Raw genomic sequence first — 26,776 nt, 5'->3', positions numbered from 1 at the left:
ACAACCATGGGCAGTAGTGTGGGAACACCCATGGGCCACCAATGGGACACCCTGTTGAGGCAAAGAAGCACAGTATCTGTGTTGCTTTTAGGGCAGATACTTAACCAAGACTTTTCGCTGGTTTGCCTTACTTTATGTGATTTTGCACTGTTACAAAGTCTTGCTAAGTCTGTCCCAAAGTATGAGAAATCTGGTACTATTATACACCGATGATGTGGCCCTACTTCCGCAGACTTCTAGGGAACTTCGAAAGTTTACCGATGCTGCAACTGATTATGACCATATTAATGCCCTGAGCATTGATAACAAAAACCAGTGGTCAGGAAATCTGAGAGTGACTCTTCCAAATATAGCTTAACCTTGATCAGCATCAGCACAAAGGAGTTTAAAGCATTTACCTATCAGGGCCTCCTCTTAGCACCAAGGATGCAATGGTTACCACACATGGAGCGTAGATGTGTGAAAATGTCAGGCAAACAAATATATGCCATTAAAGGTACCTCGTTACCACGTGACCAAAGCATGCCATGTCACATGTACTACATAAATTGTACAGTTGGGCTACAATCAATATATATCCTGAATCAGTCTGTTGCGGTCCACAATAGCAGTACAAATGGTTTAGAGCACATTAATATGTGTCTGTTTTGTCTTTGACAAGCTACTCCTCCACAAATTACTTGAAACAATATATGCATAAAAGGTCACCACTACTGTATGAAAAAAATATATCATAAAAACTTCCATTTGTTTATATTCACATTCTTAATATTTATAAGGAATTATAGAATAATGTTTCAAAGGCATTACACATTCAAAGCAAACACACCTATTTTATATTTAATGGCTCTTCACTTTAGCCCTTCACTTGTAGTATTTAGGTACTGTGCCATCATTGTTTGCAGAAGCTTATGCTTCCGATTTTGCATCGGGAGGTAGTCTTTCTCAAATGCATTGAGAGTTACGGCAACATCATCTAGTGGCATTAGATGACAACAGCCTGAACCTAACTTAGCACTCAGGTGTTTTTGAACAGTATAATTGCCATGCCGACCTGTGGTTGGAAAGAAATCTATCAAAAAGCAGAGCAAACTGTGGACACCTGACTGCGTGCATCTAGGCTTGAAAAGTGTGTGTTATATGACAGTTTACTAGGACCTAAGTTTTACTGGACCAGAAACAAGCATACTGGGACCAGTCTCTGGATGCTTGTTTCCGGTCCAGGGAAGACCGGGCATGGCAGTTCAAGCTGGACTGTTGCTACAGTGAACTGGGTCAAGGCTCACTTGCATATGGCTGAGTCTGAGCTGGGGTGGCGAAGTGAGCTAAAGAACGATGATGGATTCAACCCAGATCTGTGACTGGTGGTGAGTGTCTGAAAAGTTTCAGTGCTCCGTCCATCATCTCCTTGTGTTTTCTGAAAACTATTTTTTTTTTTTTACGATTGTCTTGAACAGGGTCTCTCTGACTCTCTCTTTTAGTGCTATGAAGCCCTTCGGGCAACCACGTGCTTGCAGCTAAATAAATAAATACATATTAATACATAATGGTAAGCAAGGAATCAACAAACTCTGTCTCTTGCAGAGGTTGTTATAAGGTTGGCTATTGGAAGGGAGAATATCAATCAATTAAAAGCTACAAGTGTAATGTTGAAAATGCAGATGATGGGGTCACAGTGCTGTCGAGGGTGAGGTGGTAGGGAAAATGGTGGTCTCTGGAGTGAAAGCTCTGAGAACCCCTGCCCCACAAGACTGCTCAAGGTTTGGTTGCAGAAGGGTTTACTTCTGAAACTCTTAAATGTGCTTCAGCTCAGAAATCTTTAACAAAGATGTATTGAAGAGAAACCAGAGTGCACCAGAGACAGTCACTGCCCTGAGTTGAACCGACTCCTCCAGAACGGTCCCTGCTGTCACCCTGCCCACTCAGATTGTTGTATAATAACACGGTGATAAGTGCTCTTTCAAGGCCCAGCCCCGTGCACTTGGGATTCTTTTTTGCGCACCTTTGCCCAACTGAAGAGCAGGGCCAACTCCAAAAGGAGGAGACGCTTTGGAAATGTTGTTCCAGACGCCACGCCTTTATGTGGGATTGGTAAATTCAGCACCATTAAATAGGTTAATAGTTATATCTCATCTGTTATTTGCAGTGCTTGAAAAATTGTATAATTACGCATCAGTTGAGGCACATTATGGGTATTCGTCTTTTAAACATTTCATATGGTAGCAAAGTCACAGAGAATTTCAAAGTCCACAAACAAATCCAAAAGTTTGGTTGGTTATCATTTATTTATTATTCCTTTCTTGGATTGTCCAAAGTTCAATCTAACACATAACAGCCGACACGTGTTTCGTCCATCCGGACTTTTTCAAGGCTCAATGGAAAGTGGAGTCTCTTTCCATATATAAAAACAGATGTGAACGACCACTTCTTGTTCGCAATGATCAGTCTTGGCATTAAACGATCAATGTTGTTTGTCAGAAATTTCTTTCTAATACCTCGAGCATTCCCCACTCGAATAGTCACGATCTGGCAGTAATCTCAATATACAGGTGCTACAATGCCAGAGCTCCTGGTTATCTTTCCAAGGACCCCTATCAACGTCAGTGATGTCGGAACCCACTTGTACTTTTAAAGTTGTCTCATCCTGGTCTTTTTTCCCCAAAAATTGTCCCCAAACGAGGGTTGTCTTTTGAAACTTGGTTTTCTACACAGGTCGTGATAAACCTGTTGACGGCACCCGTAGACTCGTCCTGACTTCCGTAGTAGCAACATACTACGGAAGTCAGGACGAGTCTACGGGTGCCGTCAACAGGTTTATCACGACCTGTGTAGAAAACCAAGTTTCAAAAGACAACCCTCGTTTGGGGACAATTTTTGGGGAAAAAAGACCAGGATGAGACAACTTTAAAAGTACAAGTGGGTTCCGACATCACTGACGTTGATAGGGGTCCTTGGAAAGATAACCAGGAGCTCTGGCATTGTAGCACCTGTATATTGAGATTACTGCCAGATCGTGACTATTCGAGTGGGGAATGCTCGAGGTATTAGAAAGAAATTTCTGACAAACAACATTGATCGTTTAATGCCAAGACTGATCATTGCGAACAAGAAGTGGTCGTTCACATCTGTTTTTATATATGGAAAGAGACTCCACTTTCCATTGAGCCTTGAAAAAGTCCGGATGGACGAAACACGTGTCGGCTGTTATGTGTTAGATTGAACTTTGGACAATCCAAGAAAGGAATAATAAATAAATGATAACCAACCAAACTTTTGGATTTGTTTGTGGACTTTGAAATTCTCTGTGACTTTGGTACCATATGAAATGTTTAAAAGACGAATACCCATAATGTGCCTCAACTGATGCGTAATTAGTGTGTGACCTTAGTGGGATATCCTTTTGGGCTTACCTACGGGTTTGTATTTTTCCTTCGACAAGCAGAGGAGGAAGTTAGGTTTGAGTGCACTATAGGCAAAATAGAAAGAAAACTATATAGAATACAGACTATCAACCATTGTTAAGTTAAAAATTGACAAAAAGACTGATTTGGATGTGCATGTAACTTCTGACAAATTGCTGCTTAGGTATATGTGTGTCAAGCTTGAAAAATGGTATGAAGTGCTATATAAAAAACAATTATTAGTGTTGGTGTTATTATTAATAATAGTATTATTAATATCATTATTAGCAACGAACTCAGCCTGCCTCTTTGCCCTGACCAAAGCTAGATGTCTTTGTTGTGATGAAGTTTCGACCTTTTCTAAATAAATGTTATTCTCATAGACAATAGGAGACACTAACGATAGGTACATCTCAGAATAAAAACCAGACCTTTAACCTTGACATGACAATCATTTTACAGCACACTAAAGTTATACAAGTTATTGTTGCAGAATACATACATACATACATTTCTTGTGCTAGAAAGCAAATTGTGTAAAGTAATTCATGCATGCCTGCTGTGTTGTGCCTCATATGCACATACTAGAGCCAAAGAACATGTTTGCATTGCTCACACTAGGCTCTCTCCTCTGTTCCTCATCCAGTTGCTCTTTTTGACTCCTTCATCTCTTTCGTCATCCTGGTCCCATATCCCATTGTAATTTTTCTCTGTCATTTGTTGTTTTTTTGTCTCTCTCTTTCTCTCCATCTTTCTGAAGACCCTACGCTTCTTTTTGTCTCACGTTTCTCTTACCATGTATCTATCTCCTCTGTTACTCAGTCTCCCTTTCCCATGCTGTTTTCTCGCCCCTATTATGTTTCAGCCCCTCCCATGTGAACTTCCCTTTTCCTGTCTCACTAACCTGTCCCTCTCCCCTGTATCTTCCTACCCACTGTCCTTCCCTTGCCCTGCCTTGCTTCATCTGTCCTGTCCTTCCTCTTTCATGTTTTTCTCCTTCCCCATTCCTCCCCTGGTAATTTGTTTTGCCTCCGCTCTGTCTACGGCTGTTGTCTCTGTTTTTCCTCTTCCCTGTCTCCTTCTCTTCACAGTCGTCTGTAAGCGGGACTGGTTGAGAAGCAGAGGGGGCTCTTCCCTTCCTTCCCACTCGCTCTCCCTCACCCAGCCTGCCCTACGATATTGCATGCGACTTTGTGTTCGTGCTGACAACTTCCATGCCACCAGCTCCCAGCAGGCCTGGTGCCCACTTCAGAAGAAATGGATAAAAAGCCCTGAAGCCCGCCCCGCTGAAGACCTCCAGAGATTCCATAAAGCATTTGAAATAAATGTATTTCATCTGAACACGTGCAGACTGTCACGCCCTGTCGTTCCGTATTCCTTCCCGATTGCAGTACCTTTTCTAGAAGTCTCCGTTGTAGGGCATTACATGTGCAATGACATGTGTCAATATGATGCCAGACTATCCAAGGTACAGCGCTCTCTAAAAAAAATGCTAACACTTAAATTAATACATTAGTCCTATTCAATACACAGAGCAAGCGTTGTGGCACCAAATAAATATCTCTAGAATACTGCAGACCACCAGAATAACGCGTGGGCAGCCCTCCCAGTCAGAGAAATGCCCTGCTTTGAATAGTGACTATATAACCATACAGTGAATTAAAAAAGATTTTAAAAAAGATAAAAATGTGCCTGGGAGGAAGTAGGTTGTATTGTGCCTTATGAATCAGGCATGCATATTAAAACATTCATGCTGACTTAATGGGCAGTGACTACAGCTGGCACAGGATGACAGAAAGTCACTTCCATCACCAGACTGATGTGATCCTTCAGGCTGTACTCAGTACAGAGTGCAGAACATGGAAGTATTTTTAATTCCGACACGAATGAATTGCATTAGCCGATGATTGAATGCCTCAGGGTTCGAGTACACAGCGGTGCAAATATTTTTGCCACCCTAGGCGAAGTGGAAATTTACTGCCCATTTTCCAATATTTGGATCTTCCAGAGATAATCTGGTTCCCTCTGCTCTGGCTGCGCCAGCCACATGCCTAGTAAGTATTACCATGGTATAAAACGGATTTTATTTAAATGGGCCATTCGGTGTAGAGAAAAAACCACAATTCTCTTTATCCAGTCCTGCATTTCTAATGCTCTCTAGCAGTAGACAGTCCAAAATGTTGCTTTGTTTGATAACGTCTTCCTGGGATTTGAGAACTCTTTTGACATCATTCACCAATGGCTCTTTTTAAGTGAGTGAGGTGCACTCACTGATTGGGAGAGAATATTTTAAATCTTAACTTTGGTAGACCAGTGCCGTATGTATTTATGTGCCTAGTGCATGAGGGTTTGTAAGCAAAGAGTACTCCTAAGAATGTGGTCTGTGGTCCTAGGTCACACGTGAGCAAGTCAAAGTGATGGTCATTTTGCACTGCTGTTCTAGACCACACTTTATGTGGGGAGGGGAGAGGGATTTTCAATATTCATGTACTTGTGGGGAAACGCAGGACACTGCCTCCCTGTATAACTTAGTAACACTAAGGTATCCTATCACCCTTTTGAATGAGCCTTCTTCCCTTTAAAAGTGGAGAAACCCAAAAATGTTTTTTAGGGCCCACACACCTATTGATGTGATGTTTCATCATCAGGTCTAATCCCGGGCCCTATAAACCAGGGTAGGCTCAACCATGTTCCAGGGAGCACTTAATATATTCCTTCTGACAGGATATAAGAATCAAATATACCTAAAGGACTCCCCAATTTACTTTATTATTGCCTGCCTTTGGCATGATTAAAAACCTACCATTCATGTGTATACAAATGGGGGTTTACTGTCCATGCACCCTAGTTTCTTGTCGGCATGTTACAGCTCTTTATAACGGCCTACCAAAGGTCCCAGGCTTTCATCAGGACTACTCCTCATCAATGCCCTGCAAAATATAATATGGGAATTACTACTGTCGTTATCATGTTTTAATGTTGTTCATTCTACGTCAGACTGTAGTAACCAAGCTGAGGCACAGGGTTGTAAGCTGGTTATTTATTTGGCTACATAGGTCACAGAGCTCAGAGGACCAGCTCTGCCAACAGCCTCCACAGACAACAAGTGCAGAGGGTTGCTAGGACACAAGCATTCCATAAACAAATACATCATAAGACATGCTTAAAGAAACATCACATAACATAATAAGGAGATACATCACAACATATCTTCTTTTCCTACCAACAACAAAAACAACTTAACAAAACAAAAAATATACACTAAATGACAATAAAACTATACCCTGTACCTAGTGGGTTTAACAATAGTTCTCGAACTCCTTCTCTGAGACATTTGAACGAGATCAGAGCAAACCTTTTCCACTGAAACAGACGTACCATTCTTTTCTTTAACCTTAACAATCCTATTCAGGTTCCACCAGTGACCACCATCAACCATAACAGCATTTCTATGTATTTTTACAACTTTGACAGGTGCACTGAATTTGCTGTTACCTTTCATGGAATGAATCACAGATTTAATTTTGACCATGTCTCCAACATCAAGTGGAATTTTTTTTACCCTGTTCCATGAATCAAAATACTCTTTCTGCTTTGTCTGAGTGATGGCCATTTTCTCACTGGCTAAAGACATCATTTGACTAACATCAGACTCTGACTTGACCCACCTGCTCATCCATGCAGGTCTAAAACTGGTGTTGGGCTTACACCCGCGCAATAGCTCAAAAAGCGAAATTCCTGTAGAGGAATGAGGAGTTGTTCTGTAGAACCACACCATTGTGTTCAAAGATTTACAAATATCATGCCCTCCTGCTCTCACCCACTTGACACACTCGGCCACCATTTGATTCATACGCTCGACTAAGCCATTGGTTTGCGGGTGGTAAAGCGACCTTTTATAGTGTTTAATCCCTGTGTCTGCCTGAAAAGTTTCAAATTCCGTGCTAACAAATTGTTTCCCATTGTCCGAGACGAGAGTTTCAGGTAGCCCCTCTCTCATCCAAATCTCCTTTAGAAAATCTACTACAACTCTAGTGTTCGCTTCCTTAACCATCTTCACTTCTGGCCCTTTAGACGCATAATCCATCATGACCAAAATAAAACGACAACCCCCAGGGAGAACTTCATAAGGCCCCATAACATCTATACCCACTTTTAACCAAGGACCCTTAGGACACTCAATGGGGATCAGAGGAGGAACAGACACTTTCAAAGCTTTATCAGATCCACCACAAACACAACAATTAACAACAAACATGTCAATTTCAGCGTCCATACTAGGCCACCAGTATGTGTCTCTAATACGCCGTTTTGTAAGGGTAGAACCGAGATGACCTTCATGTGCCTTATGTATAATGAACTTGCGGAAGACTTCAGGAGGCACAAACTTATCCCCCCTTAGCAACACACCATCTTCAACAAAAAGCCCATCACCAATCTTGCAAAAAGCTTGAAGAGAGACTGGAAGAGCCTTTTCCCTAGGCCAACCGTTTCTAACAAGTGGAAGAACTTCATGAGTCACTGGATCTGAATTTAGAGCATGGATCCAATCAATCTCCGAATTAATATTAAAGTCAGGAAGATCTAGCACAGCAACAAGACAATCAGCACAATCCTCATTCGAAAAATCTTCTAAACTAACTTCATACATCTCATTAGTTGTGAGAGGAAAACGGGAAAGATAATCTGCACGCACATTCTTCCCACCAGAAATGTGTTGTATCTTGAAATGTGTCGCGTAGGCTCAGGAGAGGAGAAGGAACAGGAATGGACCCTCGTTGATTGTACCTTTCCGCCCCATCTACAGGACGAAGGCGGCCCCTTTAAGGCGACCTGGCTCGCCTCGGAGGCTGGTAGTCCTGCTCTGACGTCACCATCAGAGCACCAATCGGCGGCGGAGTTCTCACGTAAGGAGGACGCCAGCGACGCGGGAAGCGCGTCAGCCCACGGAGGAGAAGGAGTCGGGAAGCGATTGAGGACGGAGACGAAGAGCGAAGCAGCAGACGGAGGTCGAATCGTGGAGAGCCGAAGAGTAGGAGAAGGACGAACCAACGTCGGGAGAGTCGGAGGGCCAGGAGGCCAACTACACGGCTTCTCGCCCCGCCACGCGCCAGGAGGAGCGTGGCTGGGAAAGGTACGGGACCGGGTCCTGGGTTTTGTTTCTACACGGGGAGGGAGATAACTTTCTCTTGGTCGTTGTTGGGGAGGTCACGGGGTAACGACCCATCGCATTCTCCCTAATTCACGGCCATTCGTATCTTTGGTGGAGGACCCTGGTGACTCCTCACTCCCTTTTCCCTACACTTTCCTGGAGACAAAAACAAGAGGTCTAAAGTGTGGTCTCTCTTCTTTTCATGCCCCGCGGAGTCCCAATGCCAGATCCAGAACCCCAGGGGAAGGAGGAAAAGAGGAACTCCGGAGCCGAGGAGGAGAAGATCGGGACCTGTTCCAAACTATATTGTGTACTAAACGCGACCATTAAAGATAGACCATACTCCTCGATACGGCCTCTGTCTCTCTTTGGTCCACTGACGGGTCAACACCCAACCTCACAAAATGATACTGCAATAATTTAGTCAGCATACGCATAATTCTAGGAGAGCAACATTTGCTGACACCACCCCCCAAAATGTTCACGAGTGGTTTGTGATCAGTTAACAATAAAAAATGCTTTCCCCAGATGTAAGGTCTAAATTTTTCTATGGCCCACAAACATACTAACAACTCCTTTTCGATTACCGAATACTGCAATTCAGGAGTCCGCAACACACGAGATGCAAAACATACTGTGTTCTCACAGTTTCTCTCCCATTGAGTTAAAGTGGCACCAAAACCTGCCTGGCTAGCATCAACCGTTACACAACAGGACAAATTTGGGTCAAAAGGTTTCAAAATGGGTCCACCCTCTAAGGCTGACATGACTAGCCTCAGAGCAACCATGCACTCCTCATCCCACTCAAACCTAACCCCTTTCTTAAGGAGGTTACTGATTGGACGTGCAATTGATGCAAAATTGGGGATAAATTGAGAATAGTACTCACATAAACCCAACAATGATTTTACCCCTGCTTTGTCTATTGGTTCAGGTGCATCTAAAATGGCTCGGAGTAAACCTGGACGAGGGCTAACCCCATCTTGAGATATCACCTGACCCAGGTATTCAACCTCTGTGAAATTTTCGAATTTACACTCTGCCGCTAATCTTCTGAGAACAGAAATGTAGGCATCCACGTCTTCTCCATCAGTCTGTTTTCTTTTAAAGAAATTGTGCCTTAACACCATGAGACTAGGTTGCTTGTCAAACCTGGTCCTTAATTTAATGATCGTCTCTTCATACTCATCTATGCCGTGGAGTTCCTCTTGTGACAGTGCAGGCAGATGTTTGAAGATTGACCTTCCTTCAAATCCTAGAGAATGTAGCAAAAGACATTTCTTTCTCTCTGCGCTGAAACATAAAGCACCAATAGAACCCAAATACACTTGAAAGGCATCATAGCAAACTTCCCAGCGAACTGGAGGATCTCCTGGTGATTCTAGAAATTAAGGTGGTGGGCTAACCGATTGCAAGCTACACATTTCAGTCAAGGAGAGAACTTGGTTGTGAGAAATGTTGTACAATGCTAAAACCAATGGATGTGCTCACAAATTTCGAGCTAAAACCTACTAATGATGAGTGGATGGAGTGAACAGAATAAAATAAATTGTCTAAAAACAAATGAACTGACACTTCAATGTAACACTGTAAACACTGTAGATTACCAGCCTGTTTTGCAGAGAAGATTGAGCAAAGGAAATAAAATATATAAACTAATTCACAAAACACATTATAGATCTTGTTTGATCTGTAAGTATTTTGTTTGGTGTGTGTATCACCGCCGTTAAAATGACACACTTGAATTGCAGAGGTACTTAGAGCAATGATGCACGAGTCATTAATTGTGAACTTCGCTTATTTTAGACGCCTTAATCATTGCCCATATGAATCAATTGATGGAAATGATGTCATGGTGTGCGTGTGACACGCTTTATGTTCCTTATTCGTGGTGTGCGTGTCACCGTTGTGAATGCTACTTATGATGGAACTTCCCTTTATGCATGTCTCAGTAAAGTAAATCCGCTTTGTTATTTTAAGATTTGGTGTGCATGTCACCGTTTAAGCAACACGCTTCTTTTCGTAAATCCAAACGAAAGCTTCCCAATCCAAAATGGCTGCTCTCACGTTACGTGAAAGAGCGTGCTGACATCAGCTGAGAGGAGTAATGAGGAACAATGGATGATTCAGAAGCTGATCGCTGAGGGCTGAGAAGGTGGCTGCTAGGATACAGTAAGATCTGTGTTGGTAGACGCTGTTAGTGGTGCGCGAGAATTCTCTCGCGTGGGGATAATGTCCGTTAGTATACGGGGTGTAAAATAAAGCGTCGAAGGTTCAATCAGCAGGCAAAATATATGTAAATATATATTTTAGAGGAATCGACTTTACCCTCTATAACCCCTTAAGCTGTGAGAATGGTGCAATGAGAGATGATGGAGTTCTTATTTTTCGTAGCTTAAGCGGAATTTCGAAACAGTACCTTTATAACTCTGAGCAGGCCAGGCTCCGTTTCAAGTGAGTTGACGAAGAAGGCTTGAAGCAGAAAAGCAGATAGCTTTTTGAATCGTTGATACAATCAACCGCTCTGTAGAAGGCTTGAAATTATCTGCTCTGCTGAAGGCTTGTAGACAGCTGCGCTGCGTGGGTTCTTCTATGTAGCCAAAATCGTCGCCAATAATTTGTAGTAACCAAGCTGAGGCACAGGGTTGTAAGCTGGTTATTTATTTGGCTACATAGGTCACAGAGCACAGAGGACCAGCTCTGCCAACAGCCTCCACAGACAACAAGTGCAGAGGGTTGCTAGGACACGAGCATTCCATAAACAAATACATCATAAGACATGCTTAAAGAAACATCACATAACATAATAAGGAGATACATCACAACACAGACATCGGGCAGTGGACACGCATTTCATGCAAGGATCTCGAGCTAGGCCTACTTGCCTGTCTCACGGTCAGAAGGGCATACATTAATGCTTGTTGTCATCCAGTTGAATAGTGATTCAGAAACAAAAATGGAGATCAATGCATTATAATTGATTACATCATATGCAAACAGTAAAGGTGTCCCTTCCTGCACAAAATTCGTCCTGCCCGTAATGCAGGAACCCGCACTGGCGCCTGGCAGCACACACTGCACCAGCACAAGGGAAGAGCAAAAATGCTCCATATCATTCCAAATAAGTAGCATTTCTCCACGCTAACTTTTACATAATGCGACAAAGCAAGTTCTCTTGCTGCGTCACGTTGAGTGAAAAAAACATGTATATGTATATCCCAATGTCTAGATATACCAATTAAGGTCCACAGTGCAATAAGTGACAATTCTAACTCAATGAGCAGATCCCCATAAACTGGTCTCTCTGTCAGAATAGCAACAAAGTAAGAAGTTCAGCAACAAATGCTTACAGAGTTTTAAACAATTCACTAACGCCGAGCTGCCAATGAAAATACATAAAGCTAAGACAGACCTGACTTTCCCAAAGCAGAGCAGCACTGTCTACCAGCTAGCAGTAGCCAATTTAAATACAACTCTCACTCGAGAAAGTGCTTAGGAGTAAACTCTCTGGTGATTACACTATGCATGCTTTTGCTTTGTCTTTTTGAGGAAAATCAGCCCTGTAAGTAATTACTTCCAGGGTCTTGGCTGTATACTTATACCAGCTTAGATCTCATGAATTCAGGTCTGCAGGATAACCTATATTTCTTTTTACATTTCCCTGCAAACAAGTGCTGCAGCACATCACTTGGCAGACTGCCAGAGAAGCTGTCGGATCTAGTATTTCTGCTTGCAGTATTATCTATATACAATTCAACATGAGCAGCATAGCAGTACCCCAACTATCCCAAATAAAGCCCAGCAGCCCTGTTCTGTATTCCTTGATGCCGCATTAGTGTCATGTTCACAGCTAATATCACTCGCACCTCCTACTACATAAGGCACCTCCTCTTGGAGTCTGTTCAGCACTGGATGACTCACTACTTCTCACAGCAACTTCTGCTCCAGCCTGCAACTCTTTACTCCGGCCTAAGGTACATCTCTCCATTTAGAAGTGAGGGGGCAGATTTAGAAGCCCCTTGCGCCTCCTTGCGCTGCAATTGCATTACTTATTTTGACGCAACGGCGGTGCAAACAATGCGGCCAATTTACAACATGACGCATCTAGGGAGATGCGTCACGTTGTAAAGCCCTGCGTCACATTATACCTGCGTCGGGTATTATATTCGCCGGTACATGCAGTGCACACCAGAATAGATCATATTCTCTGTTCCCCCATCTTTCTTCCGAAGGTCTTAGACATGGCATATCTAGGGAAAATACTGTCTGATCATAGCCGTTGGAGATGGTGCTGGAATGGGGCCATGTTCCTACCCCGGTGCCCACATGGAGATTTAATCCCCAACTGCTTGACTATGGGACCTTTAAGGCGCAAATGTCAACTACTGTTACTAATTATTTTTCCCAGAACGCCTTCACTGCCTCTTCCCCACTAATCGTATGGGAAGCGTTCAAAGTGGTTAGGTCCCCTAGAGAAAGCAGCGGCCGAATCCCCAGGTAAGGCGGATAAATTGCAACAGGCGAAAATAGAGCATGCTGATCTCATGGAGAGGTTAAGAGTAATAGACTACAAAGCGTATGTGCAGAGAACGCATTTAGAGGCTCATAAACCTGGTACCCTACTAGCGCGTATCATACGGAACCAACCCCAAGCAACCACTACAACCAAGATTTGCTCCCCCCTCGAGGAGGTAGCTTACACCCAGCTAAATATAATTGTGGCATTCCAAAAGTACTACAGGCAATTGTATAGTGCTCCTGGGCGCTCTTGTATGTAGGAAATTGGGGAATTCCTCCAAGACGTGAATCTACCAAAGCTGGATGAAGCACACAAAGATGATCTAGGGTCATCGGTCACAACGGAGGAAATTCGAGCGGCTCTCCGGGACCTGCCGCGGAATAAGACCTCTGGTCTGGATGGCCTCCCCACTGAATTTTATGCGGCATATGCCAAAGATCTAGCACCACAATTAAGTAAGTTATATGCAGCGGCATTGGCTTCACCCGACCACAAGTCAGGCATTGGTGATATCATTGAAAAAGCCTGGTAGGGAAAGCACTAACATAACAGCGTACAGACCCCTGTCACTCTTAAATACTGAGTACAAAATACTGAGCAAGATTCTAGCGACTCAGTTATTACCCTGCCTTAACAAGCTGATACATGCAGACCAATGTGGGTTTGTGCCCTGCAGGAGTACAGCGCATAATGTGAGGAGGCTGTACCAAGTAATGTGGGCCCCTTTAGATCACTTTCCAACGGCGGGATGTCTCTCTCTAGACCTGCAACAGCCGTTTTATACGCTGAGTTAGGAATATATCCTTGTGGCATTGGGTCAGTACAACATGCCTGCTGAATACCTGAACTGGGTGAGGTTGTTATAAGCTGCACCAACTGCTTGCGTAAGGTCAGGTAAATATATCTCTAGTGCCTATAAGATTTACAGGGGTACAAGACAGGGATGCCCGCTATCTCCAATGCTTTTTATACTAGCATTGGAACCGCTAGAGCACAAGTTGCGGGGATCGCCCCAGAACTGGGGTATACCTGTTGGCCGACTATGCATGCTACGTCATTATACGCAGATTATATAATACTGCATACTCGAGACCTATATAGCGGGCTAACTGAAGCAGCAATGCTTTTCGCGGGATTCGGCAAGGTGTCAGGGCTCTTTGGAAATTTTTATAAATCAGTAGCCTTCTCCTTTAAACAGCCTGATGTGCCGCATATGATTGCTTTTGGTGATAGTAGGATACAGTCTGCTCCAACCACATTTAAGTATTTGGGAGTGCAAAACAAGTCACACTAGACGGCAATGTACAGAGAACGATAGCGGCATTGCAATCACAAATAGCGTTCTGGATTACGCTGCCGCTGTCTGCCACGGGCCGGCTGGCCATCCCAAAGATGGTAATGCTACCTAGGGTACTGTACTATTTTCCTACGCTCCCAATACTAATCCCCTTGAAGGTGTTCCAGGTGCTAGATTCACTGCTGACAGAGCTAATATGGGGCATAGATTGGCACTAAAGAAGCTCTAACTCCCGAAAACAGCCGTATGGGTGCTCCGGATTTTAGGGCCTACTGTATTTCGATTCAGTTACAATGGCTCTCATACTCGTTAGCAGGCTGTAATTTGCGGGAAATTGGCTATACACCCAGACTGCTGGCTCAGGGTAAACTACATGCAAAACTACATAGCACACACCTAATTAATAGTGAGGACTCTCCACTATTGCAAATAGCATTGAAGTACTGGAAATACGTTTTAAAATACACACAACCGCGACTGTCCTATGCACCGAATACCCTTTTTGGGGGGTTGCCTACAGGCATAGTCACACAGGGTCAGCTGGGAGGATGGAGGGATAACAACAGTGGGGCAATGTTTCAGGAAGGTGTCATGATAACACATGCGGACTTTGTTAGCACTAAAGGCTTGCCAAATACTCAATTTCACCTATATGCAGGACTATCGCACTGTGTAAGAAGGATGTGGGCCCCGGACGGGCAAGAGCCACCTGCAAACGAGCTAGTCCATATGCTACATTTAATGGGCAATGGTAGGCATTTGACAAAATCGATATATACGGGCATAAGAGAAGCACGAGTTTCCCCACTAGGGGATTTGCGGACTAAATGGGAGGCCGACATGGAAATAGAGATGACTGATAAAAAAAAGGAAGACACTTCTTGCTTATCCGAAAGCAGTGTCACGTAATGCGCAATTTAAATTTATTCAATACCTGATCACGCAGAGGGCATATCTAACTCCACATAGACTGCACAAGATGTACCCTGCAACGACATCGAATTGCCTGAGGTGCGCGGAGACGGACGTAGGGTTAGTTCACATGTTATGGGCATGTCCGGCACTCACTACTGGGCGCAGATAGCGCAAATCCTAACAGATGTGGTTGGAGGGCAGTCCTGGAACGAGGCAAAATGCTGCATACTGGGGATATATCCACAACCAAAGGAATACAAGGTTCAGGCGTGATTTGCTAACTTGGTGCTACTAATAGCAAAGAGACACATAACTAGGGGATGGAAGACAGCTAGGCTCCCTAGCATAGAGATGTGGAAGAAGGCAGTAGCGAAGTGGAGCCTAGCCAAAAGCGCGGTGATACACAGGGAGAAGCAACGAGGGCAGTGAAAAATACCCATACCAATGGCATGGGATATGCTGTGTGAAGCCTTTAAAGTGTGGGATAGGTCCACCCAGGTGTTAGCTGACCTGATATCTGATGTGCCATAGGTATCGACACTGAGCATTCATGCTGCTTAAGCATATTGCTAGTTAGATCTTGTACGACGCAGGGCCAGAGGTGGTTTGTCTGATGGACACTAGGCATATGATGACCTAAAATGTGATATGATATACTGTAAAGTGTTGCCTGCTCATGTTTATGTTACAATGACTATAATGGATAATTGGTATGTATGTTGGAGTGAATACCAAATGTGTTGCCCAGTTAGCTAACTGCGGGGTGGGTGGGGGGAGGGATCCGGGGTGGTTGTATTGAGAATGTAAGAGATATTCTATACTCATTTAATTTACTGTATGTAAAATACGCAGAAAATGAGAACATACCAAGTGGAAAGATCATGCTATATACCTATATGCCCTGTTAAAGACGACTGGCAATTGTATGTCAAAATGAAAACTGTAATGATGGCGAATGTGAACTGCATTGGTATATTCAAGTATTGATGCGGGTGCAGTCTGTTTGCATATACTTGGAAAAAGGCAAAACTCAATAAAGTTTGTGTTAAAAAAAAAAATACCTGCGTCAGGTATAATGAATGCAGGGTGGGCATTCCCACGCAAAAAAACATGTATAACTAATGCAGTTAACTTTATAACATTTCACTGCGTCACTCTACGCCTTCACTGCGTCAAAATCCCTACGCCTGCTCAGACCAGGAATGACGCAGGGCTTTTTGAATGGAACTCACCTATCTGTTGTGTGGCATTGCTGGAGTTGCGTCACTTTCATGAGCAACTCCAGCAATGCGTCACTTTTGGGCCAACAGATGTGTTCGAATTTCTGACGCATCTGTTAATCCTTGCGCCATGGAGCACTGTATGGTAAATACAGCGCCTCCATGTTGGCTCAAGGACATTTGGCGCTGGCGCAAGGAAACTGTGCACCTATGCAGATGCGTCAGCTCTTTGTAAATCTGCCCAAGGAGTTTTTCTGTTTGCCTGACTCCAGTTGCAGTGGCTACTTTTGGAAGGTGCTGCTAGGTGCTCTAGTGGGGTGTGCTGGGTGGGCATGATCTTTAAAAAGCCCCTATAACGGCTTAGACGACTGACCTATGCTGAGTGAATTAATGACATTATGATTATCTTGCTGCTTATTGATTTTTAAAAATATATATTTTAAGTGTTCTTCTTTAATTTTTAAACTGTTTTGTTGGTTACTGACATATTGCACTTTCAGGAAGTGAGGGGGGTTTCTGTTCGGCTTCGGCTAATTTGTGGTGTCCATCCACCGCTCTAGCCAGCCATACAACCCGACTGTACTCTATGAGAATATACTCTAGGGTCTTACTTTCAGAATTTAATCCAGGTAAGAAGATCCCTTGGGAGTGTTCCCCTCCTGCTGATGCTTGCAATAACGCTGCATTTATTAATGTATTCTCATACTCAAGACATGATGAAGGACTGAGGTTCCTTATCGAACATTATAAGCTTGATATTGTCTTTATGACAGAAACTTGTCTTAACAAGCTAGCTGCATCTGATTTACCCCTACCTTACCCACCTAATTACAAGATAGGGCACGTTGGTAGAGAAAGGTGGTCTGGTGAAGAACTGTCTGTTATTTTTAAGCAGTATTTAGCTGCAAAGCTACTTGCAATTGACAAGATTATGTAGACAGAGACCTTAGCTTTTCATACACTTCTGTACCAACTTCAGATTTTACACAGGTGTTGGTATATAGCCCGTCAGGCTATTACCGTGATTTTGGCTTTTCGCTAGCCATGGTTTGTCAAGGTTTGTTGACTTAAGTAATTTTTAACCCATGTCGATAATGTCTCCCATCAGGCAAGAAAGAAATTAATTAATTCATGTGCCTCAATTAGTCTCATACACACAGCAGTTCATATTTTAGACTTAGGTTTTACTTCTGATGATTTTCTTCACTTAAATAAGCCGTTTCCTGTTCCATGGTCTGATCATGAAGTTCTTTTACTTACTTTTATTTACTCCAGTGCTGAGCGTGATACAAGCATTCCGACTCCAAGTGGAACTTTGAATATTTAAATGCCTCAAATATGGAAGGCGCCTTAAATAGATACAATTGTACTATATGCAATGTCGGTTAAGAAATGCATTTTAGTTTTGACCAGTGGATTGCCCTAGCTTTCGAAGAATCTGCTCAATATTGAAAAATAACATTGCATCATATATTGCCCACTGCTCAATCATGTATGGAACTGGCAAGAACATGGAGGAAAAGGCATTTGTTGAATGATAAAATGAAATATAAAGAAACTTTAAAGAACTATAATGCAAAAACAAAACCTGATGGACGGAACGCTGAACAAATCATACATTCACCCCCAGTAGCAGATATGGGTAAAATCCATCGGTTTTTTTTACACGCCCCGCCATTCCAGTTTAGACCAAGCCCTATGCAAATCTGTCTTGACCCTGCTCCCCGTGGGAACAGTCCAGCCCGAACTGCCAGGCCAAGTCCTCCCTGGACCAGAAACAAGCATCCTGAGACCAGTTTTGGGGTATCACCTCACATGAGCCAGGCTAGCTTGAATCTGGTGGCGTAGCGAGCACAGGAGCCACGTCTGAGCATGCCCTTCCCACTTAGGGCGACCAATGGAAAAAGACCAGATGATGGACGGAATGCTGAACAAATCAATTGTTCTTTTTGCATTAAAGAAATATAAGGCACAGCTGAGGCATTTTGACACATGATACTGATCTAACCACAGACATATCGTAGCAAGAGACATTTTTAAAGTTGTACAAGAATTTATAAGTTCTTCTGCCACCACTGACAGATTTATGCCTTTAGAACATTTATGCATCTTTCAGTGAGTCAGACGTCTCGATCTGCTCATCAATAAATAATACTTTTTGTATAATTTCCCACTTCGTTCCGTTCTCCAATGCAGATCTGAGAAAATTCTCAAGATAATTAAAGTAGTTAAATCGTTTTCCAGGGAGGATCCCTCCCCGTACACAATTTTTATTTAGTATCTCCAAAAAACATTTCACCTTTATGTGAAGTTACAAATTTTTCGCTTGAAAGAGGGACAGTCACAACGGAATAGAAGCATGCTTGCATTGTTCCTTTTTTGTTTTAAACGACTGTAGATCCTTTTATAATGAGCATTTATCACATGATCTCTAGGCTTCTTTTCTGTGTTAAATTGCAGAACAGTTTGTCAGCACGCAACTAATGAAACATATGTCTTGTAATTAGGTGCTGTAACCTGTGCAAGCAGGGTTTCGCCTGTATCATGGAACCAAAGTGGTGCTCATTGTAGTCCAGAATGAGTTAAGAATGATCCTGAACCAAGGTGAGACCACAGTGCTAATTTTATTCGATTTATCTGCAGCTTTTGACATGGTGTGCCATGGCATTTTACTGACGGGATTATTAAGGATCAAGTGTCAACACTGATTGTGAACTTTTGAAAATGAACAAAACAATCTCTTTTTATGGCAACTCATCACTCCTCCTCTCTCGATACATTGGTGTCACCAAGATATCAATTATAAGTCCAAGTCTATGTAATCTCAACTGAGCCACAATAGTAGGTTTATAAGGAAACTTAATCTAACCTGCGTTTGCTCTGCAGATGACACCCAGATTATCCTGGCGGTTGTCTCTGGTAATGATTTTTGTACCGGACTATAAACAGTGGCTGACTGGTTATCCAGGGGAAACAGCCGCTACAACGCATGCGTTACAATGCATGCTTTTACCCAGTATGCCGTTACAACATAAATGGCTTGTTGCAGGGGGTATAAGGTATAACACCTTTCCTACTGTTGCGCACACTGGAGTTGGAATAGTAAATTATACTATTACAACATCAAGCGCACCCCCGACAGCAAGTTGGGTTAAAAATGTGCGTTGTAACGTGATGCAGGGTAAAAGCATGCGTTATAACGTCATACAACCGTTATCCAGTAACTGCTTAAGATTGACCTCAGATACACCTGGGGTGTTAGTGTTAAGGGTTCTTCCTCCCCTTGGTCATCTAACTGCTGGCATTCTTCCTAGGGTTAAGTGCATGAACCAGTTTAGTCTGTGAGGAATATAGAGGGTATAGTTGATTTCCCTCTCATTTCAACTGCAGATTAATATGCTCATGACTAATTATTTTTCATCTAAAGCTTTTGATAAAAATGACAATCTTTGTAGCCTCGACTGGCTTTATGGTTCTTCAGGCAATATTTGGAGCTCGTCTGTGTCACTGTTAAACTTTGTATTTAAGTCTAAAGTCATAACAATTCAATATCTCCAAATGATACAAAATTGTTCTGCATGCTTACTTAATATCCCTAGGCGCACGTCTATTGGGCCGCATTTACAGAGGTAGCACTGGCTGTCAATAAGAAAACATATTTTATTCAAGAGTCTATGAATTTGTTTTAAAGCTTTGTATGAGCATAGATCTCTATTTATTATGTAGCTATTGTATCACTACTTTTCCTTGAGGATGTTGCGCTCAGGGTCTGCACATTATTTCAGATTCCATAGGGTATTAAGGCGTGACATTGGTGCTCAATCCTTCACTTATCTGATGAGGAAATATTAGCACAAGCTCCCCTTCCATTTACGTTTGAAATAATTTTTATTTACATTTAGGAAACAAAAAAACTTGGTCGCTCCTGCAGCAGACACATTATAACAGGTTTTACATCTAAACTACACTCTTTACCTTAGCACCAGACTCGTTGTCTAATTGATATCACTCAGAATCCTTCAGTAAAAAATATCCTTGTAACTCACTATTATCCATCTATAATTCAATGTATTTAACAATTTCAGAATACACAGCTTCTGTGTTCAATCGTATTGGACTGAGATGAGGCAAGAGTAAAGGTCTTTCGCCACAAAAGAACAGTTCTTCTTTAACAGTTGTCGTGTAATAGATCTTCATGCCTCCTCTTGACATGAAGTACAACTATAACCCTTCCATTGCCTATGCCATTGCCATTTGAACTCCTTGAGGGTAAACAAAAGGCTTTCACAATATAAATTAACCATCTGGGATTACTCCCTTGTAACAAGAAAGTCTCAATTTAAACATAGTGGTTGTATCTCCTATCATCTCAGGTCAACCTAGGATTCTCAAAGTCATGTGACTTTGCTGATTATTAAGCCTTCAAAGTGGATACTCAAAATGAACCACTGAAGAAATACAATCTCAGTTGTTTTTATTTACAATCTGACAGAGTATGTTTATTTGCCAGATGTAGTATGTCTGCCTTCCCACAAACTACCAACCTGATTTACAAAGTGATTTAACAGTAGTAAACCCTCAGATTCAGTTGACCTGAGGGATTACGACTGTGAAAATACTATTTTTAATTTCCTAAACCCAATTAAATACTTGGAAAAGGTTTTCCAAATTGTTAAATGGCTTAAGTAAACATTAATTAAACACTTTTTATTGGGGGCAGTTTGAGGGCGTCCCTTCCAAATATCAATTCCTTAAGAGATGTATTAATGTTTTGCGACCGAAATCCAGTCGGAAAACATTAATATTTTACCAACAATTTAAAACTGATGGTAAGCCATTCTCAAACAGGAAGGGGACCACAGGAGACCTCTTATCCTTTGAGAATTATGACAAAATTGTTTTTTAGGAGTAAAACAGTGGTATATCGGACTCCATAGGACCACTACCTACTCCTCACTAACATTGTACTCTTCTGAACTGAGGTACTCTAGCCAATCGTAGTGGGTCCCAATTTGTGACCTGCCTCATGCATATTAGTGAGGTAGATTGAACTGCGACTTGTTACAATTTGGAACTTTTATGAATCGACCATACTAGTACACAGATCTGTTTGCAAAATTCATTTCCATTCGCAAAAAGTTGATGCACAATTTGCAATCACTTTCTGCAAATGGGAAAATTCTAAATCAAAACCTATTTCTTTTTGAAGGTTTGGAAAGCACCATAGAGCTGGAATTCATTCTTATCCACACTCATGCATCAATGTTCGCTTTCTTCTTTCGCATGGCTCACTCACCACCTATCTTCCCTTAATTCACAAACTGACAGACACATGTAGACTCTGTGATGTCATTGTAGATTATACAATTCTGTTGGGAACATATAACACAGAAAAATATATTTTTCATGGGAGTTTTCAAAAAGCAAAAACTGAAAATTATGACACAAAAAACAATAGGTTCTTTACTGATCAAACATTTTAAAATAAAATAACTGTGCGGTGGATCCTTAACTTTGTGACTGCCTTCGGACCTATTGTGCTTCAAGAAAACTACCTGCAGGTAATGATCTCCCTTAAATGATGGCCTTTATGGTGTGTCTATGTTTCTGTTCACCTCTTTTCAGGATCTTTGTATTGCTTTTCCTAATTCATGAAAGCCATTATTTGAATCCCAGGGACCTCTACGGCACATTGGGGTATTAAAATGGCAGTAAGTACTCACTCCCTAAATCCTCACCAAGCCAAAAATCATATATCAATTTCTACTTCAGAAACACATACCCAACAGGTTTGTTATTTTGTCAACTTGTGTGTCATCCCAACACAGATTTGAAAGAAACTGCTCAAGTTACTTCTGCAAGCAAGCTGATGCCATACCTCCTATTGTCCTAGGTATATCAAGTGTTAATTGCCTAGAAACATGATACTCTACAAGCAATAAAAAAGTAGTTGTATTTTCCAGCAATGCAGTCTGAAATCTGTACTAAAATTGTATATTTATAATGTACTGTGATAAAACATTCACTTACTGGACTCTGTAGAATCATGGTCACACGTTTCTTCTGCTCCATGACATTGAAATCCTGTCTGAGATTGGCAGCCATGTTGTGGAGTCTCATATATTCAGGATCACCGTCAGAAAGCTGGTCAATGAGGCTCTGCTCATACTGGGGCGGGGAAGACACGGCTTCCGGAGTCGTAGCGGTGCTCATCTTCACAATCTGCTCTTAATCTTTTATATCTGAAGAAAATACAAGCTACGAGTCAATATACAAAGGTAAATATATTTCAAGCACATTTCTGGATTGTTACATTTTATTACGTGCTCCTTGAAATAGAGGTAACAATTTTCACACATCTGAAAAGGTTACTTAGGAAGAGTGATGTCTTGGGAAAATATCTGAATGGGTCTGTCCAAGTTACAGCTAATGTCAGTTAACTGCAGAAACCGGCATAGGGATTAATCAAGTAGTTCAAGAATTAGGTATCCTTAGTGTGTTATAACTTCAGGAGGTTGGAAAAAGATTAAAGTTACATGAAGAAAATGTGCATGCTTGTTGCATCCACCAACAAATGTGTACTAAGTTAAATAAATGCTCTCTTGGCTACCCTAGTGCTTAAAATACAAAATACACTGGAGTATTCCACAAAATTCACAAATATGTGACTCATTCTTTGTTACAATTTTTGCTCAACATAGTGCATACGTTGTTAATATAGAATTCCTTCATTTTTTCATTCAGTTTGTTGCTATAATAATTGTAAGAATTATTGTTTTATTGCTCTCATGTATTTCACAAATAGACTTTAATCATATTATTGATTTGAACATATGAAACAAAGTACTACTGTAGGAATAACTATTTCTTAAGTTATATTAAATGATATACTCAAATTATAATGAGAGGCAAGAAGTGCTAATTGTGTTTGACTTCCAAAACATGTTTTCAAAGAACTATGTACTTTTGGAAAGTCCACAAATGTAGGATCTAATATTCAATTAGAACAGTTTATTGGAGTTTTTGTATTTACAGATGTTCTTCATATCAACACAGTCCATTCCATTATTATGTTTATCTCAAGCAAAAAGGCCATAAAAGCATATTCAAAACAGTAGACATATCCATAAAAACGGTTTGTCACAGACAAAAGCACAGAATCCAAACAGTAAAAACAGAATGTTAAAATCAGTTAAAAGAGATATCAAAACATCAAGGAGTTCCATAATTTAATAGCAGATTTTTTACATAAACACACTCAAAGACAAAGGTCCTCAGATCGCAGCAAATGGAGGTATAATAGCACTACTCTACCGTTTTTAACCGGTGGGATAAGCAGGCACTTATACAATTCCCTATAAAATCTACAATAGAACAAACAGTGCCGAATAGATTGATCCGAATATTCATCACAAGAGCAGCAACAGACAGAAGAGACATCATACTACCCAAGGGGGGGGGATAGAACCCAACCATAATCGGGCAAGAAGAGATCTTTCCAATGCATTTTTGACCCATTCAACATATGGTTCCTTCTTGAAACTGGTTTGGATCAATACATAATTACTCAGGGATTCTGAATTTGAGATGCTTGACTCCCTATCCCTCACTGGTTTCCCAAGGAAATGTTTCTATACCCATCCCAAGTCTTCCTTCTGAATGGAGGGTGAGTTGTAAAATGAACTAGGTCTATCAAGATTGGAAAAGTTAGACTGTAGATACCAGGGTATTGATAAACCAGCCGCAGAAGTCAAGCAATCCTCTATAATGTCCCTGCTAAGAGAAGCTTGCGCATTGGACCAAATAGAGCACAAAGGTAGCAGGGGATCTAGTTTGATTCAATCCTCAACATAGTCTTGGCCGAGCTTCTGCTGAAATTAGTTACAGAAGTGTGAGGAGGGGACTGTTGTGCGAGACACATGGCGAGCTCAGTCGCTTATAAGTGCTGGAATCAGAAAGCTCTATTTTATGTATGGCACCACTAGACAGTCTTACATTTCCAGTTAAGAATGCTTTACATTTTTAGATAAGAATATTTTACATTGCAGGATGTGTAGACTCACTTTCCTTTCTAAGTAGGGATTTAGAGATCTCATGATACTAAGTGCCACTGAATGAAATACTTTGACTGGCTAAAGGGGCCCACTGGGGTGTTGGGATAAGAGAGACATCAGGATCCAGAATCCAAATCAGTTTTACTTCCAATCTAGGACTGGAGGGAGGTGTCAATTGTCACTGGAAGCAGTCCAAATCAATGGAGAAATTTTGGGAAATATTTTCAGATTTTCGTGATGAAGAGGAGGTAAAATTGGCTCATACTACCAGGAAAAATAATATTAATGATTGTTAGACTGGGCAAAAAAGAATAAGAAAAGTACATCAAATGTGCTCGCTGAAATTTCAGTACAGTAATGTCTGTAAAACAATTTAATTGAAACATGAAGGGTCTGTGCCCCTTAGCATGCATATTTCCCTTCTGCTCCAACTTACAAGTCCTGCTATAAGAGTTGCAGTTTGCATCACACACGCCCCTCCCCCACTCTCTCAGCAAACCTTTCTGTTTTGTGATGCTGAGATATTGTAGCGGTCTAGTTGTTAGCCGCCTCAGGGAGCTGAAACCCCACCCCGGAACATCATGCACACATTGTATCACCTTCTGGCCAGGCGTGGCCAGAAGGCTTTAAATAAACGGGCTGGAGTCACTCGGACTTCCGGCCCATACCAACCCAAAAAGAGTGTGTGTGTCCCTCTATGCCCTGCTCCACGTGCACCCACCTATAGGCCCTGACACTGGCGACGAGGGTGGCATGCAAGAAAACCTCACGCTCCCCTCTGTCAGCCGGAGTCGTCTGATCCAGCCCACAGATCCGTCTAAATGTCCCGCTGAAGTGATTACGGGCGTGCAGTGAGGCGGAAGAACAATCGGCAAGCCACCGGCCGGTGGTTAACAGGTACCGCGACCCTCAACAGCAGCGCCCGAAGGAGTAACTGCTCCACGCAGCGACGCGCCAGTGCTCCCGGCAACATCCTGCCTGAGCTCACGCTGGAACTCAGGGCTGCACACGCGCGAGCGTCGAGAGCGAGCCGATCAGGGGAAGCCAGGCCGCGCTGAAATCAAGGAGGCGAGTATGCGCAGACCGGGCCGGACAGATCCTCCAGGCTGCAATTAATCCAATCAAGTGACAGCACCCGGCACACTGAAAACATTGGCCAAGCAAACAAGCATTGGCAAGGCCTACTCACAAAAAAAACAACAAGCACTGGCAGAGCCCATCAAAAGAAGAGCAAACCAGCATTGGTCCACAAACAAGCACTGGCAAAACCCGGTGACAGCAGCCAGGCACTGGCGAAGCCCACCAAATCGCGCACTCACAGAGGCCTTTAGGAAGCAAGGAGGCCGATTCACCATGCTCAGCCATGACAGATCAAGCAGCAGCAGCAGCTCCACAGCCAGCAGCCCCGGCGGCTCCAACAGCGCATGTACATTCCCAAGTCAATGCGTTACCGCCCTTCAGTGAACTGATCGATCCTGCGACTGCATCCCCAAGGTGGACCGTGTGGGACAACTATTTTATCGCCACCAGAGAGACAGATGGCGCCGTCAAGAGGTCGTTGTTGTTACACTTCGCAGGGGATGAGATCTACAAACTGTTCGCGCACCTACCAAACACTGGGCCCCCCACGGATTACGACGTGGCGGTAAGGGCGCTCAATGCCCATTTCGACTCCCAACTAAATCCCGATTACGAACGTTTTAAATTGCGGCAAGCCATCAAAGAGAGGGCGAGTCTATGGACGCTTTCCATGCACTCCTGAGGGAGCTGGCCAGCACATGCACTGAAGATGATCCGGCTAAAGAGGTGCGAGCGCAACTCATCCAATGGTGCCAAAACATAACCCTGAGGACTCTCATCCTTCGGCAACCCCGGATCTCCCTAGAAGATATGCTTGTCCTAGCGCGATCCCACGACCTGTCCGAAGTTAGATCCACAGCAATGGAAGAGGCGCTCATGCCTACAGCTGGTCAAGCCGTGACAGTTAAGACAGAGCGGGTGGACAAAGCCCACACCCCAGGTCGTGGCAACCGAGGGCGGTGGCCCACTAGAAGACCGCCCAGCATCAGTGCGGATACTGTGGCAGAGAAGAACATGCCCCAAACGACTGCCCAGCCAGAGGGAAGACCTGCTCGAAGTGCGTAATTCCCAATCATTTTTCCAGTGTATGCTGAGGGGGTATGCGGAGTAGAGGAATTCCGGGATGACAGACGCCAAC

General features: G+C 42.7%; 1 protein-coding gene across 2 annotated transcripts in view; it reads right to left on the bottom strand.

Annotated features, from left to right (window-relative positions):
• ADD2 (adducin 2) overlaps window positions 1–26,776 on the bottom strand; it is a 349,565-nt gene that overhangs the window by 252,325 nt on the left and 70,464 nt on the right. For both annotated transcript variants that reach the window (XM_085633439.1, XM_085633440.1), the window contains exon 2: window positions 22,535–22,746. In XM_085633439.1, coding sequence (XP_085489565.1) covers window positions 22,535–22,717 — 183 coding nt within the window. In that variant the 5' untranslated portion in view covers window positions 22,718–22,746. The remainder of the gene's footprint in view (window positions 1–22,534; window positions 22,747–26,776) is intronic.

The sequence above is a fragment of the Triturus cristatus genome, chromosome 11 (assembly GCF_964204655.1).
Source record: "Triturus cristatus chromosome 11, aTriCri1.1, whole genome shotgun sequence".
Lineage (NCBI taxonomy): Eukaryota > Metazoa > Chordata > Amphibia > Caudata > Salamandridae > Triturus > Triturus cristatus.
The sequence above is the reverse complement of the archived record's forward strand: the minus strand, read 5'-3'. Positions and strand labels throughout refer to the sequence as shown.